General features: G+C 40.2%; 1 protein-coding gene across 2 annotated transcripts; it reads left to right on the top strand.

Annotated features, from left to right (window-relative positions):
- Positions 1–168: 168 nt before the first annotated feature.
- LOC133505629 (ATP-dependent RNA helicase DHX15) lies at positions 169–23,667 on the top strand. 2 transcript variants are annotated; one of them, XM_061828867.1, is made up of 14 exons: positions 169–274; positions 3,915–4,263; positions 4,348–4,541; positions 4,625–4,784; positions 5,948–6,166; positions 6,792–6,959; positions 10,037–10,123; positions 10,224–10,373; positions 10,446–10,554; positions 11,075–11,266; positions 16,699–16,821; positions 19,129–19,319; positions 23,005–23,174; positions 23,250–23,667. In XM_061828867.1, exons 2-14 carry the CDS (start codon positions 4,015–4,017, stop codon positions 23,365–23,367), a joined length of 2,130 nt encoding a protein of 709 aa, XP_061684851.1. In that variant the 5' UTR covers positions 169–274; positions 3,915–4,014; the 3' UTR covers positions 23,368–23,667. The 2 variants fall into 2 exon arrangements, with proteins under 2 accessions (XP_061684851.1, XP_061684850.1); XM_061828866.1 differs by lacking the exon at positions 169–274 and adding an exon at positions 281–427.
- The last annotated feature ends 923 nt before the right edge of the window (positions 23,668–24,590 follow it).

Genomic DNA, 24,590 nt, shown 5'->3' on the forward strand with positions numbered 1-24,590 from the left:
AATATGTAAGTGCACCTCATGATGAATGTGTCTCTTGTAAAAAAAGAAAAAAGAACAACGAAAAGCTAGAACATCACAAATGATCACAGAAGGAGAGCTTAACCCCCTTTTAGTAAATAGAGGCGATTTAATGCCGTATTATGTCAGGGAACTTTGTATTTCGACAGTCTGATTTGGCAAAATAGAAGCACTCCTTCTTCCGAACACAGGGTGGCAGTAATTTGTGTAGAACGGCTACGGCACCTTCGGAGCAAAATAGTCAAGGAAGAACACGGTAGGAAACACAGTGGCATTAAACCCAATGAAGTAGTGGCCGACCCCCCCGTTATTGATTATTGCAAGGTACACGTTGTTGTTCAGTAAAGATGTCCAAAAGACATCGTTTGGATTTGGGCGATGACTACTCCAGTAAGAAGAGGTCTGAAGGGTAGGTGCGGCGCAAACGGAACGTGCCAGATTCAAACACTGTCGGCTCTGGCGGACTCTTGCTAGTTGGCTAAAAGCCGACGGTGTGTTTTAATGGCAGTCGCGATATTGCAGCTCACCTTATCTTTTGGTTTAGGTGGTTGCAGTTGACTCATCTACGTGCATCTAAGATAATCTTGAATGCGCCTCATCTAATACGTTTTGGGTTTGGAATCCATTCCGCGATAGCTGGCGTGACCATTGAGAGTTTGAGGCACGTGCAGGAAGTTAGCGGGAAGCTAACTAGCTAAGCTAAATAGCTAGCACGCTAACCCAAGGGGCAAATCCACCTTGATTGATTTTAATTACGAGTTTCGTTAATAATCAGTTCATGACACAAAAAACGAATGTTTGGATTGTGTTTTTTGTGCTCGTATGATTACATTAATGTGTTTAGTCCGCTTGTGTTGTTGAAAAGACAATTCACGGAATGTAATGTTTAACATTAGGTCTGCACGCCTCTTAAATTCTGATTAAATACAACAGAGGGCTCAACCAAGAGATCAAATGAATTGGGCTCTAGTGGCCTGGTGATATTACGTCATAATAAAAAATGCAGATTTTTATTCTCACACATCTGATTTCGCTTGCGTTCATAATAGATGTCCAAAATCAAAATTTTTAATCGGTTATCAAATTCAGTGGATATCATCGTTGAGACTTTAAGCATAAAGTTATCCACATCCTCTGATTTCAAACTGTTTTTCCTTTCTCCTAACACATTTACAACCTTCCACTCACTTTTGAAAACAATGGATCATATTTGTTCATTTTCATTTAAAGATGTAATTACAAATTCTCATCGATTTTTCAAACAATCAAGACAGTCAAAAAATGTTCCCCCCTCTTCTGGGATTAAATATTTCTCTTGATACCTGAGCTTTAAATCTTCCCCCAAGCAGTAACTCATATCAACTTCTCCAGAAATATTGGTAGTAACATTACCTCAGAGTCACCCAACCTATGTTTTTTCATTTGCTGTTTCTTGGTTGATCGTTGTTGTGGGTTGATTACTGGATTTTTTTTCCTTTGCTGCTAGCCAAAATTTGAAATACAAACCTCTTCTTGAATATATGCAACAACAAAAAAAGTAATAATCGTACAACTTGGTTCACTAACCTCAGTTTTCAATTTTCCTTTTGACAAATATCACTTTGGTTTATGAGTTTGAGAACAATGCGTGTTTAAAAAAAAACCTGTCTGTTGCAGAGGTTTACGGAGGTTGTGTGACCGCAATTACTTCCATGTGTGTTCCATGGAGACGACGCCGTCCTGTTTTGTTTTTTTTAATTTTATTTTATTATTTCCAATCATAGTTAATGAATGAGAGTTTGCGTAAAACCTTAGGTCATTTATTTAAATATTGGTATTTGTATTGAATAACAGCGGAAAAGATCAATGGATTCCGGCAAGGGTTAACGTGTCGTCGAACACATCCGCGTTCACGAGTCGTCTTAACCGTTACTATGTGGGATTTATTCCTGATGAGAACAGATCCAGCAACAAAGTATTCATATGCGTCCAGACTTTTATACGTTTTCAAACTCTTCTGTGTAAATCTTGACGACTTACTCACCAGATACATATGTATATCCAGTTGTCCAAGACAAATGGGGTAATAGTCCAATTTCTTATCGGAGAAAAAATCAATTATGGCATTAAATACGGGTCCTCTATGCCAATTGTCTCTCATTTTCCCACGTACCTTCGTTTATTATCACTTTCTAAATGTTGAACAGTATCAGACAAAACTCTGGGTTTCGTGCTATAAGACATATTTTCGTGCTGTCTCCAATCGACTTAGCATTGAAAGAGGAAATCCAGTGCTTTGCATGAACAGTGTATCCAATAGGTCATGTAATATGTACCCTATTTTGACAATGTGACATTAAATCATCTCTTTTAATAGTGTTTTAAGAAGATTATCGAGAATTTCAGGGGCGCTGCCATTTTCGCGAGTCACATGACCTACGTGTTCCATGCCGCAACAAAGGCTCGATTACATGGAACACAATTTATGCCCAGTGCCGATTTCTCATATTTATCCTCATCTGATGAAGAAATACCAGTATCGGTTGATCGGGAAGACGGAGGAATACTTCCATACAGATTTGATCCTGTGGCTGTAATTAATGTTGAATATCCGGATGGTTCTTCGGTTGGAATGATGCAGAGTCTGACTACTCGGAAGACTACGCACGACATAAGTCCGTAAACAAAGGCCCCTGGAAGCTCCGGGCCGGCAGTCGTGGACAGTTTTCCGGACGGGAATGACGCGAGCTCTGGCGGAGGCCGTTAGCCCTGGACGCCGAAGCTCGGCTAAAGTCCGCTGCCAAAGGCGGGCCGCGAGCGAAGCTTCGACGTCCGGGGTGGCCGTTAGCAGAGCCTCGGTGGCGGAGAACCATCTGCGGCTCCTGGGCCGGCCGAGCTCTTGGGGCCTTTGTTTACGCACTTATGTCGCAGGCAGGGCCGGGATTTGAATCCCAGTCCACAGAACTGTAAAGTGAACGTCCCAACGATACACGCCACCCTTCTGCCCAAGTTACTTTATTGTAGTTCAATTATTTTCAGTAACAGTGACATGCCAACTCTAACTTTCTCACTGTCTTGGCTACATGGACGGTTGTCGTCCAGCATTGTTTGCGTCAGCGTCCGTTTGGTTGTTAGTTTTGCCTTTTCTGTGGTGCATTGCTTGAACATGGCATATTTATCCTTGTGTACATTCTTTGGGTGCCTGATGAAATTTATTGTTAAAGGATTTAGATGATGTTCCTCCATTAGGATTTTCAGTTTTGCACAGATTGAAAAAGACTTTCGTGTTCACTCTTGGACACTGCAAAAAATTCCCACATCAAAGACATGTTTCTTCACCAACAAGATTTTTAAAAAAAAACTATTGGCGGTCGGTATTTACAGTACTACATCACAAGACGCATGACATGGCTAACAATAAACTAGCTATTGGATTCAAAGATATATGAACGCGACACAGAGTAAATGTCTTTTTTGGATCAGATTGGGGAAATGTGACAGTGAGGCTGATCGTCTGATCTGCATAAAATAATTATCAGCCGATACGATTGCGGCAATCAGATCAGAGTAAAGTGTCATTTATTGTACTATTAATTACAAAGTATTACATGCTTGTATTTACTGTATTTATCAAGAATGTGACGAACTTATGCAAGATGCCACAAATTACACCTGAGGTGGTGGAGGGGGCAGGATTATTAAAAGGACAAACTTCAGGTGTAAACAGTGTTTTGCTTAAATTAAGTGAAATATAGAAATACTAATGTATATGTTAAAACATTGATAAACTTAAAAAAATCAATTGAAAAAAAAAATGTCCTGACAAACTTAATCAGTTAAACAGATCATTTCCCCAGCACTCTTTTTGTATGTTTAACATTAACATAAATTAGCCTTGCACTTGTTGACTTTGACAGGCGTGACAGAGACTCTGATCGAGACCGCGGGGATCATTCCAGAGACAGGGATAGAGACCGGGATCGAGACCGTGACAGGGACCGAGACCGTGAAAGAGAGATGAAGTCGTCAAGTGGAGCACCTAAAAGCATGCCAGCTGTCATTGCCATGCCTCAGTTGAAGCAGATGGCCATGCAGCAGCAGATCAATCCATTCACCAACCTGCCGCACACGCCCCGCTATTATGAAATTCTGAAGAAAAGGTTACAGCTTCCCGTATGGGAATACAAGGAAAACTTCACTGACATCATCACACGCCATCAAAGCTTTGTCCTTGTCGGAGAGACTGGCTCTGGGAAAACGACACAAGTGAGAAAATTCAGACATCAAAATGTGATTCAACGTGGGGTTTAATTTATTTAGAACTCATGGGACTTTTGCTTTTACTTTTAGATCCCTCAGTGGTGTGTTGACATGGTAAGGAGCATTCCTGGTCCGAAGAGGGCGGTTGCCTGTACTCAGCCAAGGAGAGTGGCAGCCATGAGCGTGGCGCAAAGAGTGGCAGATGAAATGGACGTGATGCTCGGACAAGAAGTGGGCTATTCCATTCGATTTGAAGACTGTAGTTCTGCCAAAACCATACTGAAGTAAGTCGCTTGTTTCTCTAGTTTATTAAAGGAACCACACCTTGTCACCTGTTTGCGTCTTTGTCATCTGTTATTTCTTTTAGGTACATGACAGATGGTATGTTGTTGAGAGAGGCGATGAATGACCCTCTTCTGGAGCGTTATGGAGTGATTATTCTAGACGAGGCCCACGAGCGAACACTAGCCACCGATATTCTGATGGGAGTGCTGAAGGAGGTGGTGCGTCAACGAGCCGATCTAAAGGTATGTCTGTGTGCTCACACATTTAGAACCTGAGGGGCGCTCATTCAAATGAATCAAATCCTGGAGTCATACACCTTCATAGTAGAGATGAAATACTGTTAGGATTTCATATCGGAATTGTAGGAACCAAAATTACCAACGTTGTCAGTAATGTCATAATATTGGCAAACAAAAGTTATAGACTCATCCACAGAAAATGTTCCCATAAGCTTCTATTTTTTATTTCGATACATCCGCAACCAAATGCATTTTTGGGCATTAGGAATAGTAAACAGAAGCAGCCAAGAATTTCCATACAAGGTTCAATGTACTTAAAATGACCTAAGGCTGACTGATTTTGAATGAAATATAAGCTTGTACACTTTTGGTTGGTGATCACAGAGATGAGTCTAAATATTTGATTATAACATTGGGGGAGTATCAAGTTGTAATTGGGTGCAAACATTTATTTCCCTGATGCAGAGCGGATGCTAAACCATAGACAACCAAAAGTTTTACATTTGGACACATTTCCATGTGCATTATTAGTTCCAGTATATTGTTTCTTAAGGTAGAGTACACGACATCAAGGGTGGGGAACCTTTTTTAATCAGTGGTCACTTTGGTTTTTAGTCCTCTTGAGTTTTCATGCCAACTGTACGGAAAAATATATATATACATTTTTTTTTTAATCTGGATTTTGGACCAGTAGTGACTGGGTATTGTGATGTTTGCTAGGACTCAAAACCTTGGCGTTTTGCCTAAAAGGCAGCACCCTGTACCAACTCCACTACTAGTGTAGTATTGTTTAGAATAGTGCAAAAGTCTTGACAAAATCATCCAATGATGAGGCAAATGAATTATTTTGCAAAATTTAAAAACTCATTTATTTTCCATTATAACCTCTTGTGCATGCCTGATTTTACTTAAATAATGTAAACTGTAAAACTTGGTAACAAAAGTAAAAAAAAAATTCTTGCATTATTCAGTGTATCCAGGTTTGCACTCATTATAATTGGTTGTTAAGCAAAAAAGTAATGTTGACCAACACACATGTTCCTCATTCAGTCCAATATGTTGCTAAGAAAATACTTTCCAATCCAATCAATTCAATGTCATTTCAGACATATTTGGGGAACTGTTTAGTCAAAAGAAAAGCTGAACAAAGTTCTCTTTTTGCTCAGGTTATAGTTATGAGTGCCACACTGGATGCAGGGAAGTTCCAAGTGTATTTTGACAGTTGTCCCCTGCTGACAATTCCTGGCCGCACACACCCGGTAGAGATCTTCTACACACCTGAGCCGGAGCGAGACTACCTTGAGGCCGCCATTCGCACAGTCATCCAGATTCACATGTGTGAAGAAGATGAGGGGGATTGTCTTCTCTTCCTCACTGGTCAAGAGGTTAGAGCATGCTTGAGAATACAGTAGAAGTCAACTAATTTGACAACGGTTGACTTCCAAATTTTTGCAACATGAAATAACTTTTAGCATTCTAAAACACATTCTAAAGAAAACTTCTACATAAGTTTTGAGAGAAATTTACCGCTGTGCAATTACCTGTTGAAGATGTGATACTGTCACATAATAGTATTTTTCCTGTATCACGTGGTTATCACATTTTCTTCAGTGTTGTTTTGGCCTCACAAAAAGACAGAGACAAACCAGTGGAGCTAAAACTTCACACATACACGGTACACACATACCAATTTATTTTTACAGTTCTTTACCCTTTTATAAAATATGAGATCCTACACATGACAACAATAGGTTGGAGGAAAAATCTTGCAACATACCCTGACCCACATACAATAGTCATACAACATATACATACAATAACCGAGCATCTGCAAAGTTGGATTTCAATGGGAAATTCTGTTGTCGAATTCATTCCAAGAATTTCCCAAGTTTTTTTCCCACGCATAATTTTTTTTTTCCATTTTGTACCACTTCAGGAGAATTCGACTTGTGTTCCACCCCTACTCTGTTTCTTCAATTCTCTTCAAATTCTATATTTTATCTTCTGTAGGAAATTGATGAAGCGTGCAAAAGAATAAAGCGTGAGGTGGATGACCTTGGGCCCGAAGTTGGAGACATCAAAATCATTCCACTGTATTCAACGTTGCCACCACAGCAGCAGCAAAGGATTTTTGAGCCACCACCCCCACGGAAACCTAATGGTGCAATAGGAAGAAAGGTAGATTTACTTTGTAGTTCAATAAAGGTTTGGGCGATTTATATCAATTATATTCTCTATTCACTGTTTTTGTGCTAAAGCCAATGTGGTAAAGATATGTCCTTGGCTTCATGTCAAGGAACAAAGATTTGATTTGAGGAGCAAAATTTTGACAAACATAGTACTTTGCCACCATCTTGTGGCATCGATTGGTGGGCTTCAATTATGTTCTTCTACAAAGACCTGCTGCTGGGGAAAACTAATAATTTTTTTGAGTCCACTAGCAACTATTTTTCAAAAAACAACAAAAGCAGACTTAGTTCCTTATCACATCAATCACAAAGTCAACCACAAAGGATTGGTACCCATTTATAGGTTGGAAAAGCAGTCATTTAGCAACAACTTTTGACCTTGTGGGACAATATGGCGAGAGGGGTGTACCAAGTCAGAGGTTAAGACAATGCGGCTATCCGATTGCCTATTATTGTACGAGTGATTGACAGGTCGGAAAGGTCCATTCAGGCTCACGTGCATAAGATCAAAATTCATGAAGGCTTGGTCCAAAAAACATGAACCAATGTAAAAAATCGGACATGACAAAACATGAAAACGTAACTTGACTTGATATGGCTCAGTCACACTATAACATGGGACGCTTGTGAATACACACACATATACGAACACTCAACGTTCTGGCAATAAGTGACATGAAAAACAAGGCTTAAAGCCCAAGTGTTGTTGTTGTTTTCCTTTCGGCTCATCCCTTTTGGGGTCGCCACAGCGTATCATCTCAGATGAACGCATATATATGTTTGGCACAATTTTTACGCCGGATGCCCTTCCTGACGCAACCCTTCTCAGGGAGTGGAGGCCCCAGTGGGTCATCCCTATAAACATTCTAAAATAGGTATTGTAATGAAAAATACATATGACATTATTCACTTCAATGTCCATATGAAAAAATAAATGTGAGCGGAGAGTGCGTCATCCATGCGCAAAGTTGCAGAAGTGTCATTCTACGAAATCCAAGTGGTCGCCATATTGGCTGCATCCTCTGTAAGTGACGTCACCCGGACATTCGCCAATGAAAACACGCAGTCCACCCTAACTATGGGAGACGAACACGTCCCTTCTGACACGGAAGCTCCTTTCGAAAAGGACAACACCACACAACAGAGTGAAGTTACCGGGGCAATATTACACTATTGTTTAGAGCCCTCAGGGCAATATTAAACTATGGTTTTGAGCCATATTCAGATGATATGCGATCATGGCCAAACCGCATTCCCGTACGATCCACTTCCGCAGCGTAGATGAGCCATCGCGGCTTATCGCAGCCGGCCGGTGTGGCTTATTACGGAGCCGAGCCGTGCTGCTTTGGGGGGTTGTTCACAGACGCCGCAGTACGCGATGAGCAACACAGTCGAGCTGGGGTGCTTTACTGTGTGCACGAGGCTGAGTGAGGCATTCTCTGCTGGGTTCTTCAGAGCCGCCCCTGTCCGCAAAGCCCGACACGCAGCCTTCGCAGAAGATGTGACCGCCGAGCGCGGCGCCTCAGCCAGTGTGGCTGATTTTTGGCACCATGGTGGCATATAACGGAGCCGAGCCGTGCTACTTTTAGGGAGATGTTCATAGCCGCCGCAAGTACTCGAACACTGTCAACCCGGGGCGCATTACTGCATGCAAGCGGCTGAGTGAGGCATTCTTTGCTGGGTTCTTAAGATTCGCCGCCGTCCATGCAGCAGCCCGACGCCATCCAATGCGCACATCGACATATTTCGCAGATCTTTTGTTATGTTATGTGAGACTGATTACGTGGTCCGCCCTAAACTATTTTTTTTTTTTTTTAGTAGCTATATACACACCTACCTGTCTGACAGTCATTCGGAACCCACGAAGCTCTCGTCCTCTGCACCCGTGCAATCCATTTTTCACAACGAACCGGGTCTCTCTCCAACTTATGAAGGGTAATTCCATTCTCCCGAGTGTTCACGCAATGTCCAGCAATGCAATGAGCTGGCATTTTGGCTAACACGAAGGAACAACGAGCTACCTTCCCGGAGGTAAAACTAATGGAAACAAACGAGTCCACTTGGGGGCACCCCTGTCCTTTACGTCGCTTACCTTTTCTTCTGCTCGAGAGGATTTTCATGGCTGATGTTTTTTCATTAATACCATACTAAAATTCATCCATTTCATGACAGTAGCAATTTAAATGCACAACATACTCAGGGTGCAGCAGCGCCCACGAAGAAGCAGCATACAGCCAAGTTGCCGCCTGCCACGGCGGCTGCTGTCACATTGTCATTTAGCATTTTAATATTGCGCCCATTACACTCATTTCTACATAGTTTGAGCTCTTCTTGTTTTGATAGCGACCTGACACCATATCAAAGACCTGACTTAACTGTGCTTTAGCTGCAGTGTGTCTAGATTGAAATAGTTCACTTTGTGTGGAGAACAAACATAAAAGTTTCACTTTTGAAACAAATTATTGAAATAAATGTACCTTCCCTCTATATTGTAATATATTGTATTATATTGTAATATTTTATTTACATCTTTAAATGTGATTGCATGCATGTAGTGGTGTATCAACAAAATGTTGTATCCCAATATTATATCCTGAAATAGTTTTTTTTACTAAAAACTTAATGAATGGCAATTTCTAATTAGTTCCATAAATATGAAACCAGATTACACACATCAAATGGAAGAATCCTATTCAGAATTTTTTGAGGTTTTGAAAGAATTGACACTGTGTACATTATAATGTATTGTAAAAAATGTACATCCATGCTGATCCAACAGTGCTGTACACAAGTATTTGCAGCTGTAGTACATGAAACTTCGTTGATTGTTCCTACAATGTTTGTGTAACATTTAGGGCACCTAAAGTTACTAGTTGTTGTTACTTCTATGACACTACATTAGTGTAGATAAATAGCTTAACCCTAAACCCCACATATGGAAATAATATAAATATGCTGTATCGTACACTAAACCTTTTTCCATCGCACGACCATAATTATTGTATTATTGCATAACTCCATGTATGCTATTGATTTTTTTTTTTTTTTTTTTTTTTTTTCCCCCAGGTTGTGGTGTCAACAAACATTGCTGAGACCTCTCTAACAATTGACGGTGTTGTCTTTGTCATTGATCCTGGCTTTGCAAAACAGAAGGTAGGTGATGCAGCACTCATTGTCATGTAGCCTGAATTTGTGACAGGAAAACCTTGGGAGTCACGGCAATCGAATGTGCTTGGTATGAATGTGTGTGCAGGTATACAACCCTCGCATCAGAGTGGAATCACTGCTGGTCACCGCCATCAGTAAAGCGTCTGCCCAGCAGAGGGCAGGGCGAGCTGGTAGAACGCGGCCAGGGAAATGTTTCCGTCTATATACAGAAAAAGCCTACAAAACAGAGATGCAGGTGAGAGGCTAGAGTAAAATGCTCTTCTTCATTAACTCTTTTAAGAAAATACTAAATTCCTTTTCTTTCCAGGATAACACATACCCAGAAATCCTGCGATCCAACTTGGGGTCAGTGGTACTGCAACTGAAGAAATTGGGCATCGATGACCTTGTGCACTTTGACTTCATGGATCCACCAGGTAAGGCAGTTTCTGTTACAAAGCGCTCAAATCTTTATATATTGAGAGGAGAAAAGAAATGGTGTGAAAATTGGATGCACATTACCCCCCCCCTACTCGAGCCGTCACCTTATCGTGGTCGAGGGGTTTGTGTGCGAGGCCCTCCCCGGTGAGGTGTGCCAGGCCTTTCCCACTGGAAAGAGACCCCGTGACGACCCAGGACACGCTGGAGACTATATCTCTCGGCTGTCCTGGGAACGGTTCGGGGTCCCTCAGGAAGTGCTGGAAGAAGTGACTGAGGAAAGGGAAATTTGGGTATCCCTGCTGAAGCTACCCCCCACCCCCAAACTGACTGAAAAGCGGTAGAAAATGGATGGATGGATGGATGGATGGATGGATGGATGGATGGATGGCTAGACAGTACAATACGTAAAGTTACATGTAGTTTTGACTTCTTTCCTCTGGGTGTCACCAAAAGACCATAAAAGATTCCCTTTTTAAGTGCCGCGTAATACAGTTTATCTACTCAACTGCTTTGCAGCTCCCGAGACACTGATGAGAGCCTTGGAGCTACTCAACTACTTGGCTGCACTCAACGACGATGGTGACCTGACCGAGCTGGGCTCCATGATGGCAGAATTCCCCCTCGATCCCCAGTTGGCCAAGATGGTCATCGCAAGCTGCGAGTTTAACTGCTCCAATGAGATACTTTCCATCACTGCCATGCTGTCAGGTAATGCCCATGACTGGGCCCACTTAGTCCCTGAAGAATCCACATGTTTTCATGGGGACTCAAAGGGTCCCAAAACTTCAGCCGAGGAAGACTCATTGCGAAAATAAAATACCCAATTAGCTTGAAATGTGCTGTTTTTAGTTTGCATGGTGACGTTATTGAGATACTTTGAATACATTGAATATATAACATAATGTTACATAACAGACTGTGGACCAGATGTGATTTCAGATTTGAAAGTGAGTGAGTGGTTCAGCCATATCCTTTCTGCATTCTATGGCAAGCATTTAAGGGAGGTTATACTTTGTTCATGGTGGTTCCCCTGGAGTACAAAAAAAATATGGAGAATTTTCATGCACATTTAATGACTTTAACATTATTTTTAAAAATTACTGGCCACTGCCATCTTTGTCAGACATGTGACCAGTTGATAGAATAAATAGTGATAGTGATGTGTCTGGGTGTGTGGAGCCGAAGTTCGTATTAATGCCTTCACAAAGACTATTAGCTTTTATCCTGAAAGAAATAGGCTGCATCGTTTCGTACCAACATGACCAAAATAGGCCAAAGGCGAGAGACACTCTTTCGGATGAAGAAAATATGCCATGTTCGTAGGCACAAAATGAGACTGTGCAGAGGTCAGCAACCACCACGATTGTTCTTACTATGTTTCAGGTCGGAATGAAAGTAGCAAAGAGGGCACACGGTTTGAAGCCAGAAGCCTACATACGCTATGTAAAAACTCACCATTTTTTGTCTCACTGTCTGAAGTCAAATCAGACTAAATCTCTCCTGTTTCAGCTCTGTTAGAATCATCAATTTTTTTTTATTTTGTTAAATGTCACAATAATGAGAATTATTATGTATATATTTTCTTCGAGGTCAAAAGTTTATATACGTTTCCTTAGTATCAAGTAGCATGTCCTTTCCATGACTTGGGTCTAACATTTTGGATAACCTTCCACAAGCTTTAGATGGTACTCTGCTGGAATCCTGGCCTATTCCTCTTGACAGAAATGGTGTACCAGAGTCAGATTTATGAGTTGCCTTGCTCGCACACGCCTTTTCAGATCTCCTCACAAATTTTCGATGGGGTTAAGATCAGATCTTTGTGAAGGCCACTCCAAGGCATTGACTTTATCTTCAAGCCACTTTTTTACCATTTTACTATTACCCATTTGGGAGACGCTTTTGTGCCTAGGTTTTAGCTTGCCTGTCTTGAGATGTTACCTTAACATCTCCATGTAGTGTTCTTTCTTCGTGATGCAGTATATTTTATGAAGCGCTCTAGTTCCTGCTGCAGGAAAACAGCCCCACAACATGATTCCCCACATCCATACTTAACAGTTGGTATGGTGTTTTCTTTTTTTTTTTTCTGCAGATGTAACATTGGTCGTTATGGCCAACAGCTCCACTTCATCAGACCACTAGACGTGTCTCAAGAAGTTAAGATCTTTGTCTTGGTTTTTTTTTTTTTTCCTCATCTTTTTTATGTGTCTTTAGGAGTAATACCTTAATTTTCGGTGAGTGGCCTTTCAGCCTATGTCGGTGTAGGATTCTTTTCACTGTGGATAATGACTCTTTCTTACCAACTTCTTCCAGCATCTTCACAAGGTCTTTAGCTTTTGTTCCAAAACATGTTCATCTCTTGGACAGAGAGCCAGTCTCCTTCTAAATCGTTATAATGGCTGGAGATTCACATGAATTTTTATACTTGCATGTATAATTGTTTTACCAGATGAATGCTGCACCTTCAAGCATCTTGAAAATGCATCCAAGGATGAGCCAGACCTGTTGAGCTCCATGATTCTTTCTCTGATTTCCTGGCTGATTTCTTTTGATTTTCCTATTATTTCTAACAAGGAAGCAGTGTGTTTGACGTGTTACCTTAAATACACCCCTAGGTGTTCTGTCAATTAACTCACATTATCAGTTAACCTATCAGGAGCTTCCAAATCGATGACCTCATCTGGGTTTCCTCATGTTATTTAAGGACACATTACTTTTTGTGGATGTAAATTTTTGACCTCGAGAAAATAATACATTCTCGAAGAAATTCTTTCATATTATTGTACCATTTAATATACATTAAAATTTACCATTTGTATCCTTAGTGCTGCAAAGCATGCTGGCAGCACTCATCAGAATGCTCCCAGTATGCTTCACTCCACTAAGGATGTGAATAGCGTTTGTGCGTAAGTGGAGGTTTTGTATCAATTTTTTTCTTCAGACAGTATTATTGGCTGGTTATGCTATTCTGTTTGCTATGCTGTGATAATTTCAGTTTTGATATGACACCGTGAGTTTAAATAAATTTTAACTAATGACTTGCCTACACTGTCAGTGTGAAGGGCAGAGTTCGGGAACCTATGGCTCGCGAGCCCTATCTGGCTCTTTTGATGGTTGCCTATGGTTCGCAGAGCCCTCAAAACGACACACTGTACATGTCAGTCACTCACATTTATAAAATGTACGGGTGTGGTCAGTCATGCTTGCAGATAAAGTTGCGGGTGTGATTAAGAATGGAATCTCAAGACCTTTAAATAATTTGCTGGATTAATATAACTGTAAATTAACTAACTAACCTCAAACTCCAAAATGATAATTTCCAATTTCAACTGATATTAGTAGAACATGATATAAAACGGTATTTAACATTTTTCATCAATAGAAATTCTTGATCTGACAGAGTTTATCTGAAGAAAAGTTAAATGGACTGGCCTGTCAAGGAATAAACACGAATGGTTGATAGTTGGCGGTAGGGTGGGGGGTTGCACGCGCTACACTGCGACTGCCGTAAATAGGAGCCCAGCTTGCTAGAACACGCCTTTATGTGCGTGCCCTTGTCTTATTGGTCACACCTGAATCAAGCTACGAGGAGGATGATAGTCTAACGTCTTTTTTTTTGGGGGGGGGGGCACGACGTCACACGATCAACCAAAACATCCTCGTGATCGACGCATTGAGCACCCCTGGTGTAACGGAATTTTCTTTGACATGGCTCATGATGTTGATTGACTTTCAACGTAAGTGCGCTGGCAGTACATGAAGAAGCTCTACACATGCACTTTTGGCATCACTTCTGTACATGCTCTGTATGGTTAACTTGCATTACCTGTTTCTGGGTGAATACTGATTGTTTAGGAGCAGGATTGTTCAGTTAAATTTTATGAAATAAACAAATTAATGTAAAGGCTACACAAAATAAGTGACTTCTTTCAATATTTTTTTATACTCGTAACAAGTTTTAGGTGTGTGATTTTTCATGCTCCACTCTCCAGGTTTGCGAGCGCGATGGCGCGCGAGCAAACTCGCACCCGTCAAATGTGAGTAACTGACATGTCATATCTGTTGTGCAGCCAATGCAAGTGAGGCAGAGACAGTTTGTCCTAGTGGGGGTTGCCGTAGTTTGGTGTGGCAGTCGATGTGCGCAGGCGCAAATAGGTCAAACGCAGATCGGGTCGGAACAACTATTTATGGAAACACTTTTGACAAAGGTCGCTCAAAGAAAAAAAGATGGAGTACCCAAGTTTTCAACAAGAATGGACAGCCTTTGTGGAGAGAGGTGTGTCAAAATTTATAGAGGGGGAGTATGCCAAAGCATTCATACTTGATGTTGCCAATAAACATTTTGGCAACTTTGCATAAAGACAAGATAAATCAAACGAATAAAAGAAATGCCTTTGTCGGCAAGAACTGTTCACCATTGGACCATCATGATGGCAACTGAAATTGAATTATGTTCACGATTAACGGATGGAAGTCTCATCGCCTGCATGAAGCTTAATCTAACGATGTATGAAACGGACAATAAAGCCATCAGTAAAACCAGGCAGCGCCAAAAGTCGCATTATTGCTAAGAAGTACTTTTGTCATCATTGATTAGCAAGAACATAATGTTATTAAAAGGAATTCAGACTTATTAACAATAAGTTCTAAAAGTGCTGGTCTTACAAAAATGCCCAAATACCCTTGTATTTAGTTTTTAAAATATTGCATGACTCTTTTGAAATTACATTTTAAAATATTTGGCATTTATTGCTCTCTGAGTCAAAAAGGTTAGCAACCCCTGGTGTAGGGGAATGTAAGATTCTGCTTACATATGTAAAATTGAAATTGTTCCTCACTGCCTTATGGTGGCGAAAATATTGCACATATCATACATACACAGTTTTAAAACTGCATTAATTATATATCTGAATCCTGAAGCTAGTTTAAATGTATGTAGTAGTGTGTGTGTGTGTGTGTGTGTGTGTGTATGTATATATATATATATATATATATATATATATATATATATATTTTGTCTTTTGACATAGTACTGTAAATATTTGAGAGCCAATAGTTATTTAAAAAAAATGTCTGCGGCATAGGAGAGATAAGACAGCTGAGACGGACAACACGTAATGCCCAAATTTGCTCTGTCAGACTACTGCAGTAAATCTTCTATTCCGATACCAGTGCATCCCGTCTTTTTACAATCATTGGGCTTCATCTTTTCAACTCAAATGCAACTGAATACACTCATTATGTGGGGACGACAACATGTGGATCGAGCAGACTATTTTTGAGGACAAAATGTGTGTGTGTGTGGGGGGGGGGGGGGCGTGCTGGTGGTAACCAGTGCTCAGGACAGGATGTTCGTGTAAGGCTTGCTTGAGATATGTTAACATATTTCAAATACAATACAGCTCGCAAGAAAAACTTTACGTATCTTAGCGAGCTAGTGGTCGCGCTCGTGTTTGTGTCTGGACGTGCTGCCGTTCTGTTGACTATATGATCTGACCAGAGGACCGAATCGCAACCTTCTTGGAGCCAATGCACATACCACAAATGAAAAATCTCAGCACGCCAACAAACAATGTCACAAAAAAGTAGATGCCTTAATTGCTGTATGTACTTACTGCCATCTAATAGAACACTTTTAATTTGTCACTATGCCTCACCAGCATAAATAGATGAACAAAGATATGTTTATTGTGAAGCTATATTTTGAGCAATTAAATACACCAGTATATACAATAAATGAACAGGTCATTTAAATACTTATTGCTCCATCTTCTCATCACTTATCTTTTTTTTGTTGTTGTTTTAACTAACTGATCGATGATTAGCCCCAAAAATCCTGATCATGTGAAGCCTAATATATAATTGGCTAGGACTGTAACAATAACTTTTAAGCCTTTCACCAGTGTGTCTTGGTTAAACATAACTTTCATGACACTTTGCAATTGAATCAAAATGTTTTCCGAATATGGTTTAGTGAGATTCACCTGCCCCTCTACGAGCTAAGACTTGCAGCCACGACCTCGACAGAGCCTGTGGTCGTGCCACTTCCCTCTGTCACGTCTTAGGCTTTTCTCCTTTGTTTTGTGAATTTTTGACTCATCTCTATGGGCGGCTTTGTTGGGGCCCATACCAACCTTGTTTAGTCCCACAGTGTTTTGTGCGCCCCACGGAGGCAAAGAAGGCTGCCGATGAGTCCAAGATGAGGTTCGCCCACATCGACGGCGACCACTTGACTCTGCTCAATGTCTACCACGCCTTCAAGCAAAGTGAGTATCAGTCACACACGGACAAGTTCATTACTGTGTACGTACGCATGTACTGCATGTGCCAAACCATCTTGGAAAAGAAAATCATTGTCTTAAGTTCATTGACAGTGGGAAGCATGATGTCCACTAAAATTTCCTTGTTGACTATGGACTTAATAAAAGACAATGGGCCCACAGAAGCAGATGACATAGCTTCCCAAACCATTACTGACTGAGGAAACTTCACTCTGGGCTTTAAAGCTCTTGCCTTTTTTTTTTGTTTTGTTTTGCTTCATCAGTTACCCCTCAGTCTGGGACCTTGATTTCTAAATGACATGCAAAATTTGCTTTCATCTGAAAAGAGGGCTTGGGGCCTTGGATCAGCTCAATGCCACGATCATCCCTGTCACTTCTGCACCTTCTCCTGCCACATTTTCCCTTTCCTCTTCATGCTCTGTTAATGTACTTTGATACCCCACTTTGTGAGCACCTTTTTTTTTTTTTTTTTGCAATTTCTTTTTAACATCTTTTCTCCCTGGGTGTAATATGATGCTTTTCTCCACAACTGTCAAGGCAGCTGCAGTCTTCCTCATAATTCTGAAGCATACGAAGCCAGACTGAGCATTTTAAGTCTGAGGGAAAAGTGCAAGTATATTGTGGTAATTAAGATTGGGACACAGGGAACGTATAATGTTGAACTATGTCAAGATATTCTAGTTTTGTAAAACACTGGCTTTATTGCCTTTCTGCCATAGTCATCAAAATTGAAAACAGCTTGAAATATTTCACTGTGTGTGGTGAACTAATACCCACAAAATTGAATTTTTCAGCACATACTTGTATTGTTTGAACATTGTCTTTGTGATGTATGTCTGCACAATTGTCACATCTCACAAAAAGTGTCAATTCAATGTCACAGACAATTGGCTGTAATGGACAACCCCTTCTCTGCCTTTTAGTTTGTTAAATTGAGGTTCCATTGTCGATATATTCTACAGAAACATATGAAGAGTTTGTTTTCAAAATGAGACATATCCGTTTTTTTTTCATTTTGAGAAAAGGGCTTGGTATTGAAGTGAAAACAATAAACTCAATTTATGTTTCTAACTATTGGGGGATGGAAAGAGATGCTAAAAAGTAACTAAACACCATACTACAAAAACATATTGGCTTTAATATTCACTGAGTTTTTTTGATGACAAATTTCATTTTTTCTCCAAAATGAGACATATCCAAACATTCTATTCTTGGCAAAGTGAGACATATCCAAATTTCGACTTAAACCTTCAGGAGCAGCTGTATTTTTTTAAAAAAATCAGTTGCTTTTGATAGGCAATCATGAAAACTATTTGCCTTTCAACATTTCAAGCATTTTAAAATAATATTTAAGACCATGACCACCACATTTAGAGAGTTAGGTATCAGAAATAAGGGTCAGTCACCAGTCACAATTTTCACAATTAGCTCACTAATGTCAGATGTTGAAAAAGGAGATGAAAAAATGGGAATTTCTTTTAAAAAGGTGTTTTTCAGTTTGTTTGTTCAGTATGAGGTCTTGGAAAGGCTGAGTTTACATCATTGTAATTTTGTGTATCTGTATGCGATTCTGCAATCCTAATCTGCAGGCATTGTGTCACTCAGTTGATTAATTTTGTTTATAAGTTGATGTGAGATCATTAAGAAAGTAAACTGCTTCAAACCAGTCTACCAAGGTTAATATGGGTTGCGAGGGATACCAGCAGAAAAAAAATAGGTAGTCGATCTCATACACACATCTCCAAAATGAAATCAGTTTCAAACTCACAAATTCACTGTTTGAAATCTGACTCATTGAGTCTGCTTTCTTTTGATTTTATTTATAGCTGTCGCTGTCGGGGGAAAGAACACTGCAGAATAGGATATAAGTCTGTAGTAATAATAACGGTATGGACGATGATGTGGAAGATACCGGAACTTCCCTCTCGACGAATTCTGATTGGATGCTGCTTGCTTCAGCAGCGCGCGTTGATTGAACGAAATTAAGTCGCATTTTGCTCTAAATAAGATCTCGATATGTCGCATTTTGAAATAAAACGCGATCTTCCTTGGCTGATATAGAACGATATGTCACACTTTGAACAAAAATCAGAGTATCCCGATAACTACCATTCGGAGCTGGATAATTTTGGCGCGAGTTTCATAAATCTGAAAAAAATCCCTATGTCTCGTTTTGAAAACAAACTCTTCATATGTGAGTCGGTGGGTTTGCAAATCCTGCCTCGTGAAATGGCGGGGCTTCAATGTATTAATCTTAAAGCCAAGAAAACAACTCCCTTTTATCCTCTCCAGATCACGAGGCAAACCAGTGGTGCTATGACAACTTTGTCAACTATCGCTCGCTGATGTCTGCCGACAACGTGCGGCAGCAGCTGTCTAGGATCATGGACCGTTTCAACCTACCCCGCCGGAGCACAGAATTCACTAGTCGAGACTACTACATCAACATCCGCAGGGCGCTATGCACCGGATTCTTCATGCAGGTTAGTACTGTTGGCGTGTATTCCATAAAAAATGATTGTAAGATGTGCAGAAATGAAGATGTTGAGGGTCTCGCTGGGAGTGAGCAGTTTGATAGGATTCGAAAGGACCTCATTAGAGGGACAGCCAAAGTTGGATGTTTTGGAGACAAGGTTCGAGAGTGCGGACTTTGATGGTTTGGACATGTCCAGAGGCGAGAGAGTGATTGTATTGGTTGAAGGGCGCTGAGGATGGAGCTGCCTGGCAAAAGAGTGAGAGGAAGACCAAAGAGATGGTTGATGGATGTTGAGGGCAGTTGGTGTTAAAGAGGAAGATGCACGAGATAGGCTTAGATGGAAAAAGATGACATGCTGCGGCGACCCCTAAAGGGACTAGCCGAAAGGAAAAGAAGACGACGAAGGTGTAAGATGTGCTCAACATACTGTAAAGTTTTGGACTGGTAAGATGCAACATTTTTCCTCACGTTTAAGAGATGCTTCTTTTCATAGTCCTGTTCCCAGCAATGTCACGTTCTTTGTCTTTATTTAACTCACCGAAGTCATATTTACTAATCCCATAAACTAATCAGTGGTAATTCAATCCCAATTAAAACAATGAATCACAAATTGTAATTTTTGTATTTGTATAAAATTGAATAAAAATAAGTATTTTCAGGTGAGGTGAAATGCTTAATTTTGTTCCACTGCCATTTTGAGTTTCTGCACTTGTGCATGTGCACAATTTTAGCCACAGTTACACTCGATCATGTGCATCACAGAGCCATACTGTCCCCTGGGGCGATAACCTCTACGTCCAATGAATGCCTTGAGGAGCTGCACTGACGTTCATGCCAGACTGCAGCTGCCGCAGATGAACTGTACAAAGTTATGGATGCATGGCTCATTCAACACATGGTTGCAAATGTTTGACGAGAGGTAGCCAGCTAAAGGTAATTAGTAACTAAAATTACTAGCTGGTTGAGTAGAAGCAGATTATGTCAGACAGCATGGATTTACCTATTTTATGAAGCAACAAGGGATCCTGGCGAAGGTAAGCCATCTATATACTTGGCTTAAACTTTGTCCGTTTTGAAAGAACCATCTCCTAGCACAGCCCTGAATGCTCCTGCACGCTCCCTGTAAATGTATCCGTAACTGTGCAGGGAGTTCATTGATTGAAATCATTTATTATATTCATGCTAATTGATTGCATTGAAGTTAAAATATAGTGAAGTCATTCACATATTCACATTTAATAATGAAAGTAAACTCATTTTCATGATAGTCTGAGTGACACATGATTAGTTGTTTAGTTCTTGTTTACTTAGTCTTGCGCTGTTTAGAAGGCACGCCCATCCTTTCATTTCCAGTTGGTATTTCCATGTTCTGTTGTTCAGTTGAAGACGTAGAAACTGAGAAGAGGATACAAGACTGTCTTGCCTTTGCTGTCATTCCAGGTCTATTATGTTGATTATTACATAAGAAACGCGACGAAAAAAAGACATTCGGCGCTCACATCTTGAAAACCCTTTCGTCCGTTCATTTACGGCAGCAGCCAATGAAGTTTTTTTTTTTTTCTATTTTCTCCATTTGAAATTGTCAGCTACCCCTGTAGCCATGTTTTTCTAATTTTTTTCTTATCGGTGTAAATAGTTTGAATTGTATCATTTTTACACAGTTTTCACTGTGCAATTGAGATTGGATGTCTTCAATAAACTCATTCAAGAAAACTGCTTGTTTGGCGTGGCTGTGGGGTAATTACTCCCCAGCACATTTTGCACATTCCTGCACGACTCATAGGTTTTAACACCCTCTTTAAATACCAAACTAATAATACATATCATGTAATGTAACTATTACATGGGAGTAAGGACAAGTAAAAACATGCAGAAACATTCTACATTATAAGTGGAGACTTATTAAAAAAACACGCAGGAACATTCAAAAGCGTGCAAGAAACTATTTTTGCTCCAGAAAGTTCTTTGAAAATGAACACACAAACTTTAAGATTTAAATATATAGATGTTAACATGCTTGAAGCTATTATAATCTCTGCAAATTACTGGATTGGTTTTGCGTTCTCAATTGTTTTTCTCATGATCAGTTTTATGTTGGTTTATAAAGTGTTGGCAAAGCTAATGATTTGTGTATACTGGCACACAATAAGATGTCGTAAATCGTCTATCCTGAAGCGTTGCAATTAGACCTTGAACTGTTGTGTACAATATTATTGCATGTGAAGTATTCAGGATGCCTGGAGTATTGGCTCTTCCGCAGAAACTAGACTGTTAAGGCACCCAGAGGGCACCTAACCCGCTAGTTTTACGCGTTCTGGAAACAGCTTTTTGCGTCACTTGTCTTTTGTGGTGTTGTGACTAAAACAGCAATTCCCCCCCCCCAAAATAAAAATTACAACCACGGGCCAGTAGATAGTTTGCAAAAACAAACAAAAAAAGGGATTATTTGTTAGACGACGCCTTTATTTCAGAATCGTACAAAGATGAACGATTAACTTGTGATCCGCCAGTCAGTCATTACTGCCAATACAAAGTGAATTAAACACAGTCTGAGCTCTGTTTGTTTGCTTTATTTTTTTCCCCCATGAGGTCGACCAGCAGCACCGATGCCTTCTTGATCAATTTTGCAGTATGATTGAACATATTATTTGGTCATCAAGGCGCATTATTCTCACAGATGCTCTTCCACCGCTGCCATTGTTGTTGCGTTCTTTGTTCCTTTTTCCGGAAAGAAAAGTAAAAACTTCTCCTGGAAATGGCTGTAAAATGCAGAGGAAAGTCCACCCTGTGGTGTCCTTGGCAATACCAGCTGTAGCGACCCGCTGGATTTTGAGGAGAACTGCATTGTTACAAAACAGCGTGCGTGGATTCCACTCAAGTATAAAGACAAACTGCGCACAGGACAGCAGCAGTGCCTTTAGCGGGGTCGGCAACTGTGGGAGTATAAAGAAGCGTTAAGTGTTCTTGTTTTTTTTTTTTTTTTTTTTTTTTTTTTTTTTAATCAAAGCCACGCACACTGAAGAATTTTGATCAGTATTCAAATATTTACATCAATGCACACCCTCATGGCGGTAAGGGTTAGCCACAACTAAAACTTATTTTTATCGCTGTGGCGCTAGAAGGATTTTTTTTTTCCCCACTTTGTATTTTGCACTCCCGGAATGAACCGTGTTAGTATCAGCACAGCTAAACCATTCTTGCTGAAAAATGTGTAATACAAAATTTTGTTCACTAACTAAACAAAACAGAAAAGCTAAAGGAAATTGTCAGCTTTCGCAGGTTTTATAGACATAAAAATATAAAATCCAAGAAAAGGAATTATGAATAATTTGTGGCATGTGCCAAGGTGAAAGGCAACAGCCCAAATCATTTATTTACTGTAAATTTTCATTGACTTGATCTTGTTTTTTGGTGTAAAATTCATGTTTAGTTGGTTTTGTTCTTTCAACAGGGATTTTGTGTGAAACCGATGAATGCTTTTTGTGCACAAATAAAATAGATCTCGGTACCTGTTTTTCCCCATTTTCCCCTGCTATACTACATCTATAATACGCACTATTGAATTGACAATTTTGGGGTGGAAAAAAAACTGACATACACGAGAAATGATGGTAACCCTACCTGTGTTACTTTTCTGTCAGCTTTTACTTGATTGTAGCAGATGCAGTTTATATACTGGGTTACTCCTGCAGGTGGCTCATCTGGAACGAACCGGTCATTACCTCACAGTTAAAGACAACCAAGTGGTCCAACTGCACCCATCCACAGTTTTGGACCACAAGCCCGAATGGGTGCTCTACAACGAATTTGTCCTCACCACCAAAAACTACATTCGCACTTGCACAGACATCAAACCCGAGTGGTAAGCAACAGTAATCCAAACAGTGGGGCTTTGTGAGGTCAAATGAGGTTTATCATTCGTTGTCTTGTGTTGCAGGCTGGTGAAGATCGCCCCCCAGTACTATGAGATGAGTAACTTCCCTCAATGTGAAGCTAAACGACAGCTGGAGCGAATCGTTGCCAAACTAGAGAGCAAAGAGTATTCCCAGTACTAAACGTTAACCAATAAGTGTCCTGAAAATAATGACCGCATACCATATAGTTTTAGATCCTTCTGTATCACCGTATCTTAAAACTGTTGAATAGTTAGAATTTTGTTTTTGTTTTTATATATTTTGTTAGCTTTCCGTTGTTTCTCCAAACATCAATGTCCACTTATCAACGGTAATGCCAGAAGGAAATATCGGCAAGCGTTAGATCGCTATAAATATTTTCAAAAGGAATATTGTCTTGTTTTCCTGTAGGGAATTGTTGACTGCTGGCTTTGTTTCTTTAATAAAGGAGCTTTGACTTACTACCTTTTGTTATTAAATTGAACAATTTAAATTCAGACTGCACCTACTTTGTAATTGATTAATCTGATTATATATTTTTTTTCTTTTTAACTACATTTCCATTCTTATACAGTGTGCCCTTGCCCATTTGCGGTTCACCGTTCACAGCCCCGCAAATTCACGGATTTTGGTCTTTTTTTTAAACCATATTTTCACATGGAGGTCTTCAATTCTCTTTTAAAGGACTCATGACACAAAAGTCTAAGATTAAAAAAGGTATTGTTATCTAAACTACAAATAATAATCACTTTGATGATAAAACCAGTCGGAAAAAGTGAGCTGGGACTTTTTTGTAAAAGCACAAAGTTGCGTCCCTCTGACTTGATATAATGCGCATCGCAGTGGTGGTCATATTTGTGTGTGTGATGTCATGCGCAGACATCGCACTGGAATCCTCGCCATTCAAAACACTCTTGACAACTTATTACAGGTATTTGACAGCTTATTCATAACTTCTCTCACTTCTCGATGGCCCTGGACCTAGACATTTTCTTGGTGGGGCATTTTTCATACAAATGCTCACTGTCCATGTTCGAGTCGAGGGAAGCTAGTCAGTACAGCCGTGTCATGCAGAACCCTCGTGCAGCAGACCGCAATGCCCAAACTTGCCTTCAGAGCAGGACGTGAGTCAAAGAATGACTCCTCAACATGGACAGAGCACAAGACATATCTGGGGTTTTAAAAAAATGAGTTTCCCAACTGTACTTGAAAAGTGAACTGTTTGGAGGCGCTGTATGCTTTGATCGACTTGTACATGATTATCTTTTAAAAACATCCTTTTAACAATAACGATCTTTTACAAGTCTTGTGTATGTAGCGTACTCAGGAGGACCCATGCTGGTAAAGTAAATGGGCCTCCACTCCCTGAGAAGGGTTGCGTCAGG

This window comes from Syngnathoides biaculeatus, chromosome 9 (assembly GCF_019802595.1).
Source record: "Syngnathoides biaculeatus isolate LvHL_M chromosome 9, ASM1980259v1, whole genome shotgun sequence".
Taxonomy (NCBI): domain Eukaryota; kingdom Metazoa; phylum Chordata; class Actinopteri; order Syngnathiformes; family Syngnathidae; genus Syngnathoides; species Syngnathoides biaculeatus.